We start from the raw sequence: 21731 nt of genomic DNA on the forward strand, positions 1-21731 counted from the left end.
GAACATTTTTTCTGTACATTAGTTGGACATTTAAACTTCTTTTGAGAGATAAATGATTACTTAATTTGTCCATTTATTAATTATTTATTGTTCTTCTGATGTTAATAGTTGGTTTGTTTTTGCAGTACTGGGGATGAAACCCAGGGCCCCATACATACTAAGTAAATGTTCTATCACTGAGTTACATCCCCAGCCTGTTAAGTTTTTTGCATTCTTTATATATTCTGGATTTTAATCTTCTGTCAGAAGAGTAGCTGGCAAAGATTTTCTTTCAATCTGTAGGCTCTCTCTTCACACTTTAAACTGTTTCCTTTGCTCTGCAGAAACCTTAAAGTTCACTTTCATCTCATTTATTAAATTTTGGTTTCATTTCCCAAAATTCTTCAAGTTGATACCAGTGCCAATATGCTGGAGTGTTGGCCCTGTTTTCTTTTAGAAGTTGCAACATTTCTTGTCTAATTCCTAGTCTTTGATCCACTTTCATTTGACTTTTATGTAAGAGAGAGATATGGATCTTGTCTCATTCTTTTACACATGGATATATAGTTTTCCCAGCAACGTTTCTTTAAAAGACTTTCCTTTCGCCAATGTGTTTTTTACATCTTTGTCAAGGATCAGATGGCTGTATCTGTATGTGTTTGTATCTGGGTGTTCTATTCCATTGGTCTCTGTGTGTTTTTATATTGGTGCCATATTGTCTTTGTTAGCATTTTGTTAATCTGTGGTATAATTTGAAGTTGAATATTGTGATAACTCATGCATTGCTCTTGTTGCTTAGAATTGCTTTGACTATTCTGGATCTCCTATTCTGCCGTATAAATTTTAGACTATTGTTTTTATTTCTGTGAGGAGTGTCATTGGTATTTTGATGAAGATTACATTAAATCTGTAGAATGATTTTGGCAATATGTCTATTTAAAAAATAATTCTGCCTATCCAAGAGCATGGAATGTCTTTCCATCTTCTGATGTCTTCTTCAGTTTATTTCTTCAGTTTTCTGTAATTTTTACTGTAGAGGTCTTTCCCCTCCTTGGTTAGATTTATTACCAGGTATTTATTTAATTCTGTTTTGAGGTATTGTGAATGGAATTATTTTCTTGGTCACTTTTTCAGCATATTCATTATAGGTTTACAGAAAAGCTATTGATTTTTCATGTTGGTTTTGAATCTTTGCTATTTTGCTGAATTTGTTTATCAGTTCTAGAAGTCTTCTGGTGGAATTTTTGGGTCTTATAATTATAGGTTCATATCGGCAAATAGTGATAGTTTGATTTCTCCCTTTCCTATTTGAATTCTTTTTTATTTCCTTCTCTTGCTTAATTGCTTTGGCTAATATTTCAAGTACTATATTTAATAGAAATGGTGAAGGTGGATATCTTGTCTGGTTTCTGATTTTAGAGGAAACTATTAGTTTTTCCCATTCAGTAAGATGTTGGCTTTGAGTTTGTTACATGCATTTATGATGTTGAGATAAGTTCCTTCTATCCCTAATTTCTTCAGTGTTTTAAAAATGAATTGGTACTGTTTTTTTTCAAAGTCTTTTCTGCATCTATTGAAATGATAATGTGATTTTTGTCCTTTATTCTATCTATGCGTTGAATTGTGTTTATTATTTTTCATATGTTTAAGTATCCTTGTGTCACTGGAATGCACCCACCTTGATCATGATTTTAATGTGGTTTTGAATATAAAATGCTAATATTTTAAGGATTTTTGCATCTATATTCATTGGGAATATTGGCCTGAAGTTTTCTTTCCTTGATTTGTCCCTATCTGGTTTTGATGTCAGGGTAGTACTGCCTTCATACTGTGAATTTTGGAGATCCACTCCTTGACCCTTTCTGATTCATGGACCACCTTGAGGAATATTGGAATTATTTCTTCTTTAATTATCTGGTAGGATTCATCCAGGAATCTACTTGGTTCTAGGCTTTTCTGTGTTGGGAGCCTTTTTATTATTGCCTTAAAACTTAATAAGACTCATTGCTTGTTATTGATCTGCTTACATTTGTTATATCATGATGGTTCAATTTTGGTTAGTCATATGCATCTATAAATTTGTCAATTTAGTCTGTATTTTTCACTTTATTGCCATGTAAGTTTTCAAAAATTTTCCTCTGAAATTCAGATATATCTGTAGCAAAATCTCCCTTTTCATCTCTTGATTAATTTTTTTTTTTTTGGTTAGTTTGGCTAAAGTTCTAACAAACTTGCTTGTCTTTTCAAAGAACCCATATTTTGTTTTATTGATTATTTTTACTTTTTTATTGTCCATTTCATTGATTTTGACATTAATCTTAATTAGGTACTTCTTTCTATAAATTTTAGAGTTGTATTGTTCTTGCTTGCCTAAGATCTTTAGATACACATTAACATATTCATTTGGAATAGTTCTAATTTTTTAAGTATATATACTCATAGGTATAAGTTTCCTCAGAAAACCACCTTTATAGTATTCCAGAGACTGTGATATGTTTTATCTATATTCTCAATTAACTATAGGAATTTTAAAATTTCTCTCCATTTTTTTTTCAATTATTGCTCCTTGATCATTCAAAACTGTATTGTTCAGTCACCATGTGTTTATGAATTTTCTGTATGTTTTCTTCTTGTTAATTTCTAGTTGTATTCTATTATGCTCCAATAAGATATAACAGATTATATTGATTTTTTTGTATTTGCTAAGAATTGCTTTGTAACTGGATGTATGATCTGTATACCTAAGACAAAAGTGAATTTGGCTCTTGGATAAGCTATTCTCTAGGTGTCCTTAAGTCCATTTTATTTATCGTAGCTTTTAAATCTGAAGAGTCTTTAACTAATTTATGTCTGAATGACCTATCAGTGAGAGAGGTATGTTGAAATTATCCAGTAATATTATACTGGGGTCTGAGTTTTTATGTTGAATAGTGTTGGAGTTGTCTTTCATCATTAAGGAAATGAGATTAAATAAATTCAAAATGAAATTGACAGCTGATATATTTTAAAATGCTAACATTTAAAAATTATTCTTATGAACCAAATCTTTCTCATTCTGTCTTCATTTTTATAGGACATGTATAACATATGCATTCCCCTATTTTATAGACAAATACATGGTGGCAAGTTAAATAACTTCTTAATGACACTTTTCTGAAATGCTAGAATGTGGTATTTCATAGATCAATGTAAGTTAGCTCCTGGTATTTTGTACCTAATCACTATCCAACAGTCCCTGATTAATTTTCAGAAATAGATTAATGATATTGAGTAGGGGAGATAATTTTTCTGCATTTCTGTAACTTCATATCCTATTTAATCAACATAGCTGTCACATGTAAAGTGTGATTTTTGGTAAACTTTCTTATGATAACTTTGGATCATGCCTTAGATTACCCACTTATACCACAGTATGAATTTATATGCAATGGACTTGAGAGAAGAATTCACTCAAACACTTTTAGATTGTCACTAATAAAATAGGAAGAAAATGGGAACTGTGTCATTATAATGTCAATGACATTTTTGTGTCTAACAAATCAAAGAAAACTCCCTACATGATAGAAGTTGATGGTACTGCTTCTGAGAACATGTACATATGTTACCAATTTTCCATTATGATTATAAATCCCTACTATGGTCTTTCAGCCTACTGTAACTCAAAACTATTTTAAAATCTTATTTTCATACAATGTTAGAACTACTTTAAGTCATTGGCCAAGTATTTATTCTTTATAAGCTTACAATTCAAAAAACTAATTTTATTTATTTTTTGAAAATTGAAAAATGCTATATAGAGGAATGTTAACTATCATTATTTACATCTTTGTCTCACATGACTCAGAAAGTTAGGTAAAGGACTATTACCATAGCAGTGTTGAGAATTTGTTTTGAAAACATGCATTATTGTAGAAAAACATTTTTCTACAGTAATCTTAGGTCAGGGATGCAGAACCAAAATGACCTCACGTCACTTTTTTCCTTTTCTATTTGCCATGACATGACAGTTTGCATTACTTTATGTCACTGCCTTTCTTATACAAAGGTGATACCACTGATAGTATTGCTTTGTATACATAGACAGGTGACCTTTCACCCATTTAACTTGAATTACATTTATTGTCAATTTTTTAATTCAAAATATGGAAAACAGTATGCAGATTCCTTGGAAAACTGGGAATGGAACCACCATTTGACCCAGCTATTCCACTCCTCGATTTATACCCAAAGGACTTAAAAACAGCATACATACTACAGGAACACAGCCACATCAATGTTTATAGCGGCACAATTCACATTAGATAAATTGTAGAGCCAATCCAATTGCCCTTCAGTAGATGAATGCAAAGGGAAACTTTGCTATATATACACAATGGAACATCACTTAGCATTAAAAGAGAGTAAAATCATGGCATTTGCAGGTAAATGGATGGAGTTGGAGAATATAATGCTAAGTGAAGTAAGCCAATCCCCAAAAAACCAAAGTCCCGGTGTTTTCTTTGATGTGAGGATGCTGGCTTATAATGGTGATGGGAGGGGAGCATGAGAGGAATGGAGGAACTTTAGATAGGGCAATGGGGAGGGAGGGGAAGGGAAGGGGAAAGGGAGTAGGAATGATGGTGGAATGAGTTAGACATCATTACTCTAAGTACATATATGAAGACATGAATGGTGTGAAAACATTTTGTGTACAATCAGTGACTTGAAAATTGTGCTCTATATGTGAAATATGAAATGAATTGCATTCTGCTATTGTGTATAACCAATTATACTAATAATTTAATTGAAAAAACATAAATAGACTTTGTGACTTGTTATTGAAAAAAATGTTAGTTATTGAGTTATTGAGCCGTTCTAGACCATAAAAAAGCTGCTTATATATAAGATCAAGGTCTACCTTGAAGATTTGTATTTGTTTATGGGGGCTGTGGTGATGATAATGATCATGATGATGACTGACTTGTATATAATGTAGAAGAAATATGGTAAATATCACCTCACAAAGCTGTTATACCTGTAGACATTGTAATTATTGTATTAGAAGTTCACTTTGCAACCTACTAATATAGTTGCTGTTTTTGCCTTTAATGTTCTGAGCAGGAACAGATTCAGAACATTAAAGAGTTAAGAGACTCTTGATGCCATTGACAGTGAGGCAAAGCAAAAGGCCATGGGAAAAACAGGTGAAAGTTGTCAGATGGGGAAAAATAGAAAGAACAAGTAATAAGATGAGGAAAGAAGTACATAGAAAATATTTTCAATTATTTTCATCAACATTTTACAATTTTAATTGTATATATCTTCTACTTCTGGCTAAATTTATTTCTAGGTGTGTGTTTGGTTGATTGATTGATTTTGTCAAAGTGCTCAACAGTCTTTTACATCTAAATATTGCTGTGGGATTATTTTGACCCCGCTTTTAAAATACATAGTGTCTTTGAGAAAAAAGTAGTTCATGTGCAGCACAACACACATTTTCAAAACTTTTCTGTCATAAAAAAAGAAACAAACCAATGGGACAGAATAGAGTACCCAGAAATAAAGCCCCACACATATATGGTCAACTCATAACAGCACCAAATATATAATAGGGAAGGAATAAATTTAATAAATGGCATTGGGGAAATTGGATAGTCATTTGCAAAAGGAGAGAAGAAGAAAAAAAGAGGAAAGGACAACTACCTTATGCCATGCACAAAAATCAATTCAAAATGAATTAAAGACCTGAAACTACAAAACTCTTAGAAAAGACACGGGAAATCTTGAAATTGATCTTAGCAATCTTTTTCTTTTTTAAACTGACACAAAAAAATCTCAGGCAACAAAAACAAAGATAAACAAATGAGACTACCTCAATGTTAAAGGTGTATGCATAGCAAAAGAAAATATCAGCAAAACAAAAAGGCATCCTACAGCATAATAGAAAACACTTGTAAACCACATACAGAACAAATCCTTAATACCCAAAACATATAATGAACTCATAGTTCTATAACAGAAAATCAAATAACCCAACTAAAAAGTGGAGAAAAGACCTGAATAGTTTTGGGGTTTTTTTTCCAAAAGAAAAAAAAAATGGTCAACAGGTATATGAAAAAATATGTTAAACACCAATAATTGCTAGAAAAGTGAAAATTAAAGCTGGAACAAAACACTATCTCACATCGATTTAAATAACAATTATCAAAAAGAATAGAAGTAGCAAGTCTGAGCCTGTGGAGAAAACAGAATCCTTGGGGCTGGGGCTGGGGCTCAGCGGTAGAGCACTCCTCTAGCATGTGTGAGGCCCTGGGTTGGATCCTCAGCACCACATAAATGAAATAGAAAGGTATTGTGTTTACCTACAACTAAAAATATATTTAAAAAGAAAAGAAAACAGAACTCTATACACTATTGTGGACAATGTAAATTGGTATAGCTACTATGGAAAACAGTGAGGATGTTTCTTAGAAATTAAAAATAGAATTATCATATGACCCATAAATTCCTCATCTAGGTATGTAGCTAAAGGAAGTGAATTAGCATCTTGTGAGATATCTGTCTGAACTCCTATGTTCATTGGATCATTGTTCATTCACAATAGCTAAGATATGGAAACAGCCGAAGTATCTGTCAACATAGGAGGTTATAAAAACATACGAAATACACACAGATATTATTCAGCTTTGATAAAAGGAGATTCTGCCTTTTCTGATGACCTGGATGAATCTGGAGGCTATTATAGTAAGTGAAGTAAGTCAGATATAGAAAGTACTGCATAATCTCACTTGCATGTGGATTAAAAAAAAAAAAAAAACTAAACTAAAACTAAATATGTGGAAACTAAAAATAGAATGGTGTGGTTGCCAGAAAAGAAGACAAGGGTGAAATGGTGCTGTCATGATGTATTAAAATGTACTATTGAGCTTAAGGAAACTGAGCATAAATTGGTTAAGAAAGGAAGTTTGTTTAGGCTGATCAGAATTGCAAATCAGGATACACAATTCCAGGGTCTTATGAATTTAAAACAAGTTCTTTTTTAAAAAAAGTATTTTCAGTTGAAGGTGAACAAAATACCTTTATATTATTTGTTTATTTTATTATGTGGTGCTGAGGATCAAATCAAACTTCTCAAATGTTCTAAGCATGTCTTTACCACTGAACTACAACCCCGTAAAATAAGTTCTAAAAGCAAATGCCACAGATTTGAAGGGAATTACATCAGTAGTTTGTCAAGAATTTGAATTGGTGCAGGCAGGGTGAAAAGGTGTCTTATAAGAAAGGGATTGGTTAATTATATATTAAAATATCATATTGTATAAAATATACACATTAAAATAAATAATATTGTAATTTTGAGTATAAGTATTCACATTTAATAAATAGTTGAAACTTTAAATTAAATACCAAAAAATACAAAACATTGTTCTGATTGTAGAGGATAAAAATATATAAGACATATTTTTTATCTTTCCAAACCTGAAATTTATTCAGGGAGTTAAGATGAGCACCCACAATATAAACAGAGTTCTCTACAAACACTGAGTGTTTTTTTTTTCTCCCTACTATGATATAGTGTTTTCAAACTTACTCATTCATGGCACATATTAATAATATTATTTTCAGAATATCCAGAATGGAAATTTGAGGAAGTTTTTAATTAGTGTATATGTATGTTTTCATATAGATAGATATCTATAAATAGATATAAACACACTAATATTCTAACTATATTATTCACTAATAGTAATAAAAATAGAATATAAATTTTAGATAAAATAGAAAATATGAATTTACATAAAACTCCTAAATAAAGTACAATTATTTTATTGACAAACTTGAACTTGGTTTCCATTAATGTAAATGTTTCATATCAGGTATAGTAATGTAAAATATCTCCATACAACCTTCAACATTTCACTTTAAAAGGTGGAGTCCAATTCTTCTTTCTGAGTATGAGATAGACATACTGACTTACATATAACAGAAAATAATAAAAGAAATGATTTGTAACTCATAAGACTAGGTCATGAAAAGCATTGATTGTGTCCTGCTCAGGGCTTGTCTTGGAGGAAGTGAGCTGCCATCTTATGAGGACACTCAAGAAATCCTTTTGAAAGGGTCATGTGGCAGGGAACTGAAGCCACCTATCAACAGCCAATAAGAAACTTAAAGTTTCTGTAAATAGTCATGTGACTAAACCGTCTTGGTATGGGATCCTTCAGCTCTGGTCTTGCCTTCAGATGACTGTGACTGTGACTGACATCTTGATTGCAAAATCATAGAAAACTACCCAGATAAGCTACTCCTGAATTCTGGCCAAAAAATGAACTATTAAATAATAATTTTTTACTATTTTAAAGCCTTTTTGGTTTAGAGTAATTTATTAATTAGCAATAAAAATATCTGGTGCTTCAGGTTTGAATGCTAATTTTATAAACTCTTCATTGTCTACAATAATAAATTACATACAAAAGAACTTCTCTCTCTTCTGAACTTCTAAGCGATTTTTTGATCATTTAGAAATTTTTAACAGTTGATAATCTTTTTCTATAAGTGTAATATTGATCTTGTATATGTGTGAAAATATGAAGGGACTTCATATCTAATTGAATATTTATATCATTCTATATTTCAAAAGAATGATAATGATAAAATGCAAATGGATCAAAAACAGTTATCCCACAGCTAGATACAATAAAAAATTTTATCAAACAAAAATGGATATAAACATTACACACACACACACACACACACACACACATATATATATATATATATAGTGGATTTTGGAGTACCCACCCAAAATTAGCTATATTTTGGAAAGTATGCCATGCTTTTGAAACACCTTCTTTATGAGTCTCTTGTCTATAGTAGGCAACACCCACTGTAACTTACTGCTTAACTACATTTTCAAGTGATAGAGTCCCCATCCTCTTCTGTTGTCTTGAATGCAAGACAGTGTACTGGACTCCACTTGAGGTTCAAAGATAAAGCTTAAAGCAAATAGGATCTTAGATGCTACAACAATCCTATTTCTTTCTTTTTTTTTCCAAAGAGAATTTTTTTAAAATATTTATTTATTTATTTATTATTTTTCAGTGGATACAACATCTTTATTTTATTTTTATGTGGTGCTGAGGATCGAACCCAGTGTGGTGCATGCCAGGCGAGTGTGCTACTGCTTGAGCCACATCCCCAGCCAAACAATCCTATTTCTTACCAGGGTGTTCAAAGTCTTTGGGCATTCTTCTTCTTTAATATAATACTAGTGTGCCATGGTACACAAGTCTCCAAACTGCTTAGAAGGTTAGAAGAGAGAGAAGTTCTTTTGTATCTGTACTCAAACTGCCATAAGAAAACAACACAGACTGGGTGGTTTAAGCAACAGAAATTTATTTTGTCCCAGTTCTGGAGTCTGGAAGTCTGAGATAAGGATACCAGCATGGTCAGTTTCCCTTGAGTGTTATCTGTTTTATAGAATACCACCATCTATTTACACAGAAACAGAAAATGAATTATGTATTTTCTTCTTATAAGAACACTAATTCTACTGGACCAATGGCATACCCTAAGGTTATATCACTTAACCTTATTTACTTTTTAGCCACTCTGGAGGTTGGAACTTTTAATTCATTCAATCAGCTATAACATAATACTATAAATTAATACTATATATAAACAACAGATTTATTTCTTATAGTACTATAAGCTCAAGATTAAGGAAACACAGATTTGGTGATTGCAGTGAATCCACTTTTATAGTCTGTACCTTCTGGGTTAGGGTCACACAGTGATAGGGGCAAGGGATCTCTCTCGGGCCTCTTTTATAAGAGCATTATTCTCATTTATAAGACCTCAATTTTCATGACATAGTCATCTCTCAAAAGCCCCACCTCCTAATACCATCAGCTTGGAGGTTAAGATGTGAATATATGAATTTGAGAGGGGCACATAGATATTCAGTTTCTAATATCTTAAGTGACAGAAAGATGTTTGTGAAAAGAGAAAATATTAATTTAGGATTATCGAAACAAAAAAGTATAACTAATAGTAAGTTCAAATGAAGTAGGATATGAATTGTAACTTTTCCTTCTATTCCCTGTTAGAATTTGGAAATTTGATTTCTATAAGAATTTAAAGCTGCAAGTACTACTGAGCATCATCCCTCCAATTTCAGTGTTTTTTATTTTTTTATTATTTAATTTTAAATTTCCTTGTGTTTTTTTCTTTCTTTAAATTTCCTTTTGTAACTCATGGATTACTTAGAATTTTTGTTTAATATCCAAATATTTGAAATTTTCTTAGCTATCTTAGATTTCTGATAAAATTCTTTAACTCTTTAAAATCCATTCTGATAATCTTTGCTTTTTAAATTAAGAGTATTTAGGCTACTAACATTTAGTTATTGATTAATTATATTGATTATTGTAGCATAGGTATATCATTGTATTGTTTTCTTCTTTGTTAAATGCCTTGTGTTTTATTTATTTTTCTCTCTATGTTTTAAAGTTCATTCAAATATTTTTTTTAAAAAATGCACCTTGATTTATCTGTTGGATTTTTAACTGAAGCTCTTTGTATCATATATTTTGTTTCTCTAGGATATACAATATAAATCCTTCACTTTCTTCAACCTACTTACTGTTAGTTTTATATATTTCAAATAAAATATGGAAATCAGATAACATGTAGGCCAATTAGCCACCTACACTTACCTTTCTTTATAATGTAATTTCATTAATATTATATTTTTTGGATTATATTTGGACACCATAAATATTATGTTGTGATACTTTGAATTCTGTTATAAGAGTGTAGATATTTTGTTTTAGCAGACCACTAACATGTACTTGTTCTTGTGCATTCTTCACTATCCTCAAATATTTGTTTGGATTTTGTTTAATTTTTTTACCATGTTAGCCAAATATTAGTATTTTATCCCAGTGTGACAGCCCTTTTGACTTAGGTAAACCTATTTTTTTTCTGAAAATGGTCAATAATATCTAATTTTATAAGTTACTAGTATTTAAATAAATGGTAATATTAATGTGAAGGATTTATCTCAGTGCTTACCAAGTGGTAAGGGCTAAGTAAATGACAACATTTATATTTTTTAAGATAAATAATTTTATTTTAGATGGTGATGCAAATGAGACTTTTTTAATGAATGTGAAAAGCCTGAGTCAAGGATAAGAAGTAAAAGTATCTAATTACAATTCAGAACTAGTGACTATTACATTTGAATTTGTCTAGCTGCCTTTATAAAAAAAAGTTACTTAAGTTCATATTTATTGAGAGGCTACCATGTACCACATGTACTTGACATGCAATGGTGAGCAAGCAGACACAATCTCAACTTTCATAAAGACTTTGAGAACCAACCTTAAATTGAAAAAAAATGCACTTATTAAGTAACTACCAAGTCTTGGAAATTCTATTAGGATCTTTAACTTAAAATAATACAAATAACATGATATTACTCTTCTATTTTTATTCTATTTATTCATCTGTGTTCCTGTAGCTAAGGTGACTATATGATTTGTCTTCCAAACTTAGCCCCTTCTAAGACTGATAGCAGTTGCTATTAATAAAGTCACCAGTGTCATAGGTATAAGTTAAGACTTCCCATGGCAAAATGAAGTGTGTACATATATCAATTTCCACTGCAAATAGTAACTTATTTAGAAACTTACACATTAAGGCAATGATTCTACATATTTTTTTCTTTTTCATATTTTATTTATCTAGCATATTACATTGACTATTGATTTACCCCAAATTTTCATCTTTTGCTAACAGAGTCTACTGTCCTAATCCACTGACTGGATTATCTTATCACATTGGCCTGTGTGTATTAAGAGTTTTCTGGGCAGGAATCCTTCTAGACTTAATGATTTCTCTTAGTAATTTGTCATCTATTGATTCCTCTCTGATTAATGGATAAATCATTATTTGTCCTTGTTATATTCAGAGGTAAACCTAATCTCTCTCCCCTTCTGTATGATATCTCTGTACACAGCCCTACCAATAACAGGGATATGCAGTAGGTTTTTTGTTTGTTTGTTGTTGTTAGAATGATTCCACAGAATTCATGCTGAAGACAGTCCAGGGTGATAAGATATAGTTTGGAGGATAAGGAATTTTATGAGAATAAGCTGAATCAGTAGAATTCTTGCTAAAACTAGACTGAACAGACCCAGCTCAGAGCCCAGGATGAGGAATTAGTCAGGAAAACTCAGAGGGGCCTGATTCAGATTTAGTAAAATAATCTTTGTCAACATTCCTGGAATATTTTTGTCCCAAATCACTTATTGTGACTGAAATTGAAATAGTCTTTCTTCTATGCCTCCAAGGTTTCTGTGTTTGTATTTTTAAAAATTTCCACAATACTTTGAAGTTACGAGCTTTTTCTCCTTCATTAGACTGTAATATTCCAGACAAACAGTACCATTTTCATTGTTTGAAGACTTTGAGTGAAATTAGATAAATTTTTTTAAGCTATGTCAAATTTTCACTTTTAAAACTTTAGTCAAAGGAATTGACTTTTTTTTTTGGTTATTTATAGCCCTGAAACTCAGTAATTTTGCCTGGTAATTACCCCCAGAACTAATTCATGTCTTGGGCATAGAATAATAAATGTGATCATAAGTAGTTGGAAGTTTATATTTGCTCGTTAAACCAATGCAAAAGCATATGAACTTTATAGACAATAGCAAGGAGTTTGAATTATAAGAGCATTTAAGGATAATTTAAAGGGATCACTATGGCTTGATCACTGTGTAAACAATAAAATTTTTATGTGTTGGGAAATTGTGATAGATAAAATAAGAACTGGCAAAGACCTGAAGTAGAGTAGGGGATAGGAGATGGGAAAAAATCAATTAATTTGAGTTACATTTGGAGGGAAACATCTACAGGACTTATTGATAAAACTTATGTAGGGAACTAAATTATTAGATATCATTTACTGAGGTAAGGAAGACAGGTTTTAGAGGGAATAGATTTCTGGAAGCAAACAAAAGCTTGTTTTGTAATATAGCATGTTTAAAAGATACCTAAAAGAAATGCAAGTGGAAAAGATGAATTTGAGAGTTTATCAGTAAAGTTATGAGGATTATTCAGATAAGGAAAGAGAGTAGATAGAAATGGGAAGGATGCCTAGTCCTCAAGAAGTCCAACATAAAGAGATTTGGCAGAAAAGAAAGTTTCTGCAAACAAAACTAGGAAGGAACAATCAGAAAAAAAATAGGAGAGATTATTATTATAGAATCTTGAAAAAAGGAAGGAGAAAGCACAAGTGTGTTTTATTGCCATTGAGATTTCATATAATATTAGAACAAAATGATACCCTTTGCAGTTATTTTTATAAAAGCCTTTGATAGGAGACTTTCAAGAATTTGATGGACAGAATAGAGGTGAAATACGTATCTGAATTAAATTGTTAGTACTGGTGAATAAAATGATAATTGTCTCTGTATCTTATCCATATTTTTACTATAATGTTTAATGAAAAAATTGAATGGTAATAAGAACAGAGGGGACATGGTTGTGCTTGCAATGGTGGTCCTGCTGGATATGCAGATTTAAACATGGATATGACTGGTCTGATACAGAAGGGGTGGTAAAGGAGAAAGGCAGGACAGTGGTAGTAATAAAGGGGATGAAGATCAAACATATATAAAGAATTTGGTCTCTGTTGAAAGAGATCATTTTATCAGAGAACACACAGACATGTTTGTTAGTTTGGTATAGTAAGATGAAAGTATTTTCATTGGTGGGTTCACATTTAACAAGAAAGAATAAAAAATATTATCAAGTCTTGGAACAAAATATGGTTAACAAGAATGCTCTTCTGTATATTTTGTTCTTCATTTTCTATTGGAGGTTGAGGAGTATGACAAAAGTGCTTTTCATTATTTTCTCTACTTATTACTAAATTCTGTGACTCTTTTAACACCATGCTATTGATGGAATTAAGAGATAAAATAAGCCCTTTATTTTCCATACAAAATATAAAGGTAAAGATAATAACAATTAACCCATATATCTTTTTCTTTGTCAGAAACTATTCTAATACTTAGGTAGCATACTTTGTTGACATTTTATATTTTATTAACTCATTTAACTCTATAATAACCCTTTAATCAGGTATTGTAATATCTGTCTTACAGTGAGGAAACAGACACAAAGAATAAAATAACTTTCCTAGACCACATAGTGGTAAAAGTAGGATTTGAGCTCAGGTTAAATTGGCTCCAAATTCAAAGCTTTTAACCATTTTGAGTGATATTACTCTTGAGCAACAGATTTACTCTTCTATTTGTTTAATTGTCTATCCAACAAATATACTTATCAGGCATATACTGTTTAATTAACTCATTGTCCCATAAAACAAATCCTGTGCAAAGTAGTAGGTTGGAGGCCTACATTTATAGGATCAAAGAGGATTCCTACTCTTAAGGAGTTTTATATCTAGCTTAGTATTATAGCTAAGGACTGCTACATAGAGCTTTAATATAAGTGGAATTTGATAAAGTATATAAGGAAGTAATTGATATGAAAGTTCTAAAAAAATCAATTTTTATTTCAATAATATAAAAGATAATGTACAAAGGCCTTAAGAGTGAATAGGATTTGAGCATATAATAGGGAAAACAATGTAAGGGACAACATGTAAAATAACACATGTAAAGACCCAAACATTGGAAGATGTGGTGTGTGTATAAGGAAAATTTTTTAAAAAGGGAACAACTGAGGTTTTTTTACCTATATACATGACCCAGTCTAAAACATGACACTATCTTATGTCTTATAGATAGGAACTGAACATTTTGTTTTCCTTTGTGTAGATATAAGTCATGATATAACTTCCCATTTTAGGAAGATGCATATTACAGCAATTAGTGATTTTTTAAAACAGAGATTTTGGAATGTAGAGAAAAAAATAGAATTTCAAAACTGATCGTGGGATTATATTCAAACAACTAATGAGAGACTGGCTTTTGTCCTTTGTTTTCCAGTGTCTTGCTTCAGATCCAAATTTTTAATATCTATTTTTGGACACTTTGCTTTTTGTATTCTGGTAAACTGTCACTTTTACTTTCTAGACTTTATTTCCTGCTTTACTATAGACTGCTTATTTTTCTAATGCAGATTCCCCTTTGGCCTTTATAAAAACTTCAGATATTCACTTCCTTCCTACTACTTGTCTATACCACAGATCCTTCCCTTCTTCATGGCCATCTTCAGTTCCATCTTCACCACTATCAGCTTTGTCATTTTGAAATAGAATGATATTATGTGAATCTTCTATTAGAGAATAAAAAATCCTTATAGAATTGGCAGGTATGTAATTTCAATAGGTAGAGAAAATCAGTCAAATGTGAATCATTTAAGCTTGACTTCTATGCTTCTTTTTGCCATTAGATTCTAAATTCATCAATGCTTATCAAAAAATAGATATGTGAGCAACAATGTGATTAAAGTTGTATTAATTAAATTGGTATAGTAACAAATAGACCCAGACATATATCTTATTTTAAGCATAATTATTAATTATTTCAGGTTCCATAACAGTCCAAATTAGCTAATCTTCTTTTGGAATTATTTTTTAAATACATGATTTAGGACCAATGTTTCTTCAGTCTTGTGGTTCCACCATCTCTCATGTCTGCAGTGGTCAGAAGTAAAAAAGAAAAGAAAGGAAACTTATTTATTTCTTAAAGGACTTGGATAAGAAATGATGCATCACACTTCTGTTCACATTCCACTGGAAGAGACTTAGCTGATAGTCACACAAAATAGCAAAGCAAGATGAGAAATTTAGTTTCTTTGTCTATCCAAAGAGGGGAAAAAAAACAGTTTAAATGGTAGCTATTGGTTTTCCCCAGAGTTAAGAAAAATAAAGTAAAACCAATTACAGTGTGTATCATTGGAAAATATGAGACGATAGTAGTTTGTTAAATGCAATTAAGTTTAACCTTAAACTGCTTCCATACCTTGATCCCTTATATTAAAACAACAACAACAACAAAAAAAAACATGCAAGTTAACTTGATATGTGAAAAAACTAAAAGCCTAACTTTGGAGAATATTTTTGTAACAAATAGCTAAATCACAGAAAATCATAGTAACTGAACTTCAGTTAATCATAGGTAACCAACTCATCAGACTATTTCCAAATAAGGCAAAGCATTGAGCTATAAGCCATCAAATTGTTTCTGTGTATGTCACTTCCACGTTGTGTCTATAATAATCCTTGCGCATGTTTTGGAATGGTGCTGTCAGAACCTCCACTCTTCTAGACCCTTCCCAATTCATAAACTGTTTTTGCTCATTTAAATTCTGTTTAATTTGTCTAAGGTTTGTCTTTCAGCAAACTAAATGAAAAAATACTATTTATAAGTGCTAAGGATAAGATGCTGTCCAAGTTAAATAATTGTGAGAAATAAGAATGAAAACAGGAATCAGATTCAGTTTATTTCTGTGTTAAAATGTTTTAATAGTGATTTTTTCTCTCCAAAAATCACAAAATGGAAAGCAATTTGGGGAAAATGCTTCTTAGTGAAGTAAATAGTATGTTCTCATCAACTTTATTAATATACCCTTCAAAACAAATTGAACAGAAAGTAAGTTTAACTTTTGTTGTAATATATATGTTTGTCTGTTGTATGATGTAGGTCAGAAGGAGTCTGGAGATGAAAATGAGGATGAAGTACTGGATACCAGTTTTAGGATATCAATATCCAAACTACCTTTATATGCTTCAGGTTTATTGAAGTATGATGCAGTATTAAAACAGAAAAAAAAAGATTATTTTCTTGAACATGCCCATCTATTTCCTACCACCCATCCAAAACCAGTAATTAAAAAAGGCACACTACCTGAGACAAATTTAAGACAATTTTTTACAACACAGAGAGCCGGTATAAAACTCCAAACCCTTAAAGATATTGACCAATATTATGCTGAACTAAAGAAGCAGGATCTCCATCAAGAAAAAATAACAGCTGTATCCAGGGCACAAGTTGACAAAAAAAGAGTTGGCTTAACTGTTCATGAAAGCATAAATAAGAAAAAAATTGCTATAAAAAAACTAATTGAAAAAGATCACAACACTATTCAGAAAAGTTTACAGCAACTTTGGCAAGACAAATTAAAATACCTTATGAAAGTTAAAGAGAGAAGAACTCTGTTTCTAGAAGGAAAAAACAAAAAGGCTGAAGAACATTTAATAGTTCAAACCCTAAATAATGAGCGTACTATTCTGACCAAAGGAATGATTAAAATTGACAGACTGAAGAGGAATGATGCTATCCTAAGACAAAAATGGCTGAGTGTTCAGAAAAAAATAGAAGAAGAAAAATACCAAAAGAATTTACTCAACCAAATGAAGGAACATAGGTGGGTACAGTTTAATATGACAGAAGCTTTGAAATCAATTACATGTAAATATTACATACTAAATGCTGAATTCTGATTAGTAGTATTTTGTTTATAGCATTCTCCTTTGGAAAATGGAAACAAAAAGACAATTTTGCATTCCTATATTATCATAGAATAGATAATACAACAACTGTTTTTCCCTATCTCAACCTCAGACAACAAAACCTGATTAATTAATATGTGTAATAAACAGCATTTAACTAGTGCTAAAAACCAGTCTTACAACTTAGTCTCCCTGTCAACATGTAACATGTTTTTTTATTATTTTTATTCTGAAAGAAGTCTCAACTAGATCTTTTCATTCCCAAATCTCATAATCGCCCTAATAATTCATATTATTCTTCTCATTGAGATTGCCATTCCCATTCTCCATCTTTTCTTCAACTTGTGTATTTTTGCTAGCCTTCAAAACTTACTTAATTTATAATTGTCATAGATAGTATTTTCATCAGCTTCTTGACCAGTGCTAGAAACTAGTCTTATAACTCAGTCTACCTCACTGCCGACATAGAATGAGTGTGTGTGTGTGTGTGTGTGTGTGTGTGTGTGTGTGTATTGATTCCAGGGATTGAACTCTACCACTGAGTTACATCCCCAGTCCTATTTTGTATTTTATTTAGAGACAGGGTCTCACAGAGTTGCTTAACACCTTTCCCTTGTTGAGACTGGCTTTGAACTCTTGATCCTCCTCCCTCAGCCTCTAATGTACTTTAAAAATAAAGTTCTGATTATGTCTATTTAAGTTGCCCAATTAATGAAATTTAATCTTTTTAGCACTTAAAAAATATGCTCTGTTTAAATCTAGTCATATCACATTAAATTTTCTCCTAGAGTGCTTACCCTCTATTCTTAATTACATTTTTTTTCTCTAGACAAACTCATTCTCCATTCCCTACACAACTTTGCACTTTCTTATTCCAATGATTTTTCTCATACTATTTCCTTTTCTCTCAAATTTGACCCTACTGGGGCACTAAAAGCCCACAGTGTTACTATTTGTTATTATGCAACAAAAGTCTCTTTGTTATTGTGAAATCAGAATGCTTTTGGTGTTTCAAATTAGTGGTGCGGTGATTTCTATACGGGATGCAAAATATATTCTGTCCTCTAAGGAAATATCACAAGTAGTTGATGCTTAGCTGTATGTGGCTATATTTCACCCTTTTATTTTCCATCATCTAGTATGTGAGCTGCACAACCAATGGCAAAACTCATTCTTTTATTTTCTACCATATAGCAGCCAACTAAAATGGTATTTTTACTTCTCTTCAACTACTTTTCCAGTCTAAATTGGTCTTTTAATATTTTGGTGATTCCATAACACTTTGTTTAAATGTCAGTTCTAGCAATTGTGATAGGCAAGTCTTTATCATAGTGAACTGAGGAAATCCTTTGTAAAATAATTTGGCCCATCTTTCCATTTCTGTGCGTGGTACAGTGCTTAGTTAAAAAATTTATATACTTGTTGAATAAGTATTGAATAGGTATGAATCCCAATTATCAGTGATTGTATATTACTTCATTTAAGTCAGATAATTGTCTCTGAGAACTCTGAGTGTTTTTATATATTTTTACTCAATACTTAAGCCATTGAGATGAGAAATAATGCATACTTTTTCCAAATGTTTATATAATAAAGATATATAATCAGAATTGTTTCCAGTGCTGGGGATAAAACCTAGGGCCTCTGGCATACTAGACAAACACTCTATCACTGAGCTAAATCCAAGTCTAAATTTTTAAATGATATAAAAATATAATTTACCAAGCTGTGAAAATAGCTTTGCTATTAATTAGAATAGGTATCCATCTTAGCACAAGTGCTTATTTCATGGCAATAAATTTATATACTCTTATTTTCATTCCTTCAGTGATCCACCATTGTATTTCTATCAATAGGTTCTTATCTTCCATTCAAATTACTCAAGTAGTGATTCAATTTTAGCTCTCAGAGATTCCTATCACAGACAGTGTGGGGACTGACAAGGCATTTTGCCCCAAAAAACTGAAAATCTAGATAGGCAGTTGGCAAAAAAGGCAACAAGACTACTAGATTTAAATAACAATACAAGTAATAATATAAGTACTACTAAGAGACAGAATGAAAATTTCTGGTAAATAATAAGTAGGTGGTAGTAATATTGAAAACTGGAGGAGAGAATACTTTATACCTTACCTATCAGAGTATTTAGGACTCACACTTGTATAACAGAACAGGTTACCTAGAGAAAAACACAATAACCTTATTAAACTGAAAGTTAAATGACATGGAAACTTCTATAAATGAAGAATCAGAGGCCCAGCAAAACAGTATTTTTATGCCTAGGGTTGATGAAGAGTGCACAGTTGTACAGAGGTGTGGCTGGTCAAAAAGAGGATATGACCTAAATAATAATGAACTGAAGGGAACTCGGCGAGACCTGTGTATTCAGATTATTCTTGTCCTCTTGCTGTAATGTTCCTTCCCTCCAGGTATAGGACAGGACATCTGAAGATGTCCTAAATACTTTTTACACAACCAGAGATATGAAAAAATGTGCTGTATATGTGTAATATAAATTGTAATACATTATGTTCTCATATATAATAAACTAGAGTAAAAAATAATTTTTTAAAAAAAAATAGCATTAGATTCTTTAAAGGAAAGAGGGGGCAAGAGAACTTCACAGAGAGCTTTCTGCTTCTACGATTTTTTTCAATTTCCTTCAGCTTAAAATACTCAGTATGCTAAGCTGCCATATTTTGGGTATCATTTTCCATATCCCATCAAAACTTTCAAAATTAAGTTTTAACTAAATATCGCAGTGTTAGTTCACTTCAATTTTCCTCTGCTCTGCCATACAAAGAGTAATTAAAATATTCTTAATTCTCTTAAGAGTTCATAGTTCAGTGACGAACATAAGCAAATATTTGAATTCTTACAAAAAGCAGAGGAAAATTATGATTATCTATTAGAATTTGGAAAAATCAGAGGAAAAGGGGAGACCACTATTAGCAGAAAAGTTCAGGATAGATAAAATCAGATGAGACAACTGAGATACAGAATACATTTTAAATATGCATTTTACCACAAAACCTTCTTTTCAAGAAATAGATTGGAAGGAGATCCCAGAAGAGATTTTTGACAAACAAATAAAAAAAAAAGTAAATTGTTTTGCCATAAAGACTTTTTTATTTTTATTTAAATTTTTGAGGTGTAGAAGCTCTGAGAATTAATATTGATTCAAAATATTTTAATCTATGTGTAGCAAATTTAAATTTCAGTAGTTGTCAAAGGATATATTTTAAGAGACTAAAAACACAACTCATACATATATAAAATTAGCACATGCAAAAATTTATTTAACAGAATAATGAAGAAGAAACAGTAAAAAGTTACAACCAGTTAAAATGAAAATGCAAGAAGTGTGCATATATATATATACGTGTGTGTGTAAATAAGAATGCTAATATATATATATATATATATATATATATATATATATATATATCCACTGTGAAATATTTATGCCATACAAAATTTATTTATATTTGTATAAACAAAAAACATTTGCCTTACTAATTATAACTTGTAGAGTTCTATTTTATGTTTTTAATCTCTCCAAATTTAAAATCCTTTATCTTAATGTATGGTGTGTGTGTGTGTGTGTGTGTGTGTGTGTTTGTAATTTTTGAAAATAATTTTTTATAATTTTTATTAAAAATGTATCTTGGAAAAGACAATGAAATCTAGTTTGCTATATCAAAATATGTCTAGTGCAAATTGCAAATTAACATTGGATAAATTTAATAAGCTTAGTTTTTAATCATAGTAAATTGCATATCTAACCATACTTAATTCAAAAAAGATGTAGAATCAAATGAGCTTTGTAATGAATCTTAACTGAATTATCTTCTAAGTCTGAAAAGATATCCTTGAAAGTGTTGTTTATGTCAGTAGTATTCTCCCCCCCAACACTCACCAAATTTTGAGTTTTATTGTTTTTCTTAAAAAACAAAAATTGAGTATTAATAAACAGAAAGGAACTGTGACACACAAAAAAATAAAAAATAAAATTTGTCTAGAGACATCAGAAGTTTTTCAATCCTGATACATTTTTTGCTGTTGATTCTTCATTAATATATCAGTATCAATCATTTGACTTAGAAAGTCTAAATGAATCTCAATAATTGGTGAAGTTGTTATTAGGAATGTAGCTCCTTGATCCTGCAATGTGAAATAAAGGAGGAAAAAACATCAGGGAAAAAGAAAATTCTAATTTAGTAAGTTCATAAAATATCCACAGGAGTACCTAAGTGTGAATTAAAGAAGTTTATCCTGAATC

The 21731-nt window shown here is 30.9% G+C and overlaps 1 protein-coding gene across 1 annotated transcript in view; it reads left to right on the forward strand.

Moving 5' to 3' along the window:
• The window catches only part of Lrriq3 (leucine rich repeats and IQ motif containing 3), a 162601-nt gene that overhangs the window by 137718 nt on the left and 3152 nt on the right, over positions 1-21731 (forward strand). The window contains exon 7 of the mRNA XM_076862816.2: positions 16641-17364. Within this exon, the coding sequence (XP_076718931.2) occupies positions 16641-17364 (724 nt within the window). The remainder of the gene's footprint in view (positions 1-16640; positions 17365-21731) is intronic.

Source organism: Callospermophilus lateralis, chromosome 7 (genome assembly GCF_048772815.1).
Source record: "Callospermophilus lateralis isolate mCalLat2 chromosome 7, mCalLat2.hap1, whole genome shotgun sequence".
Taxonomy (NCBI): Eukaryota; Metazoa; Chordata; class Mammalia; order Rodentia; family Sciuridae; genus Callospermophilus; species Callospermophilus lateralis.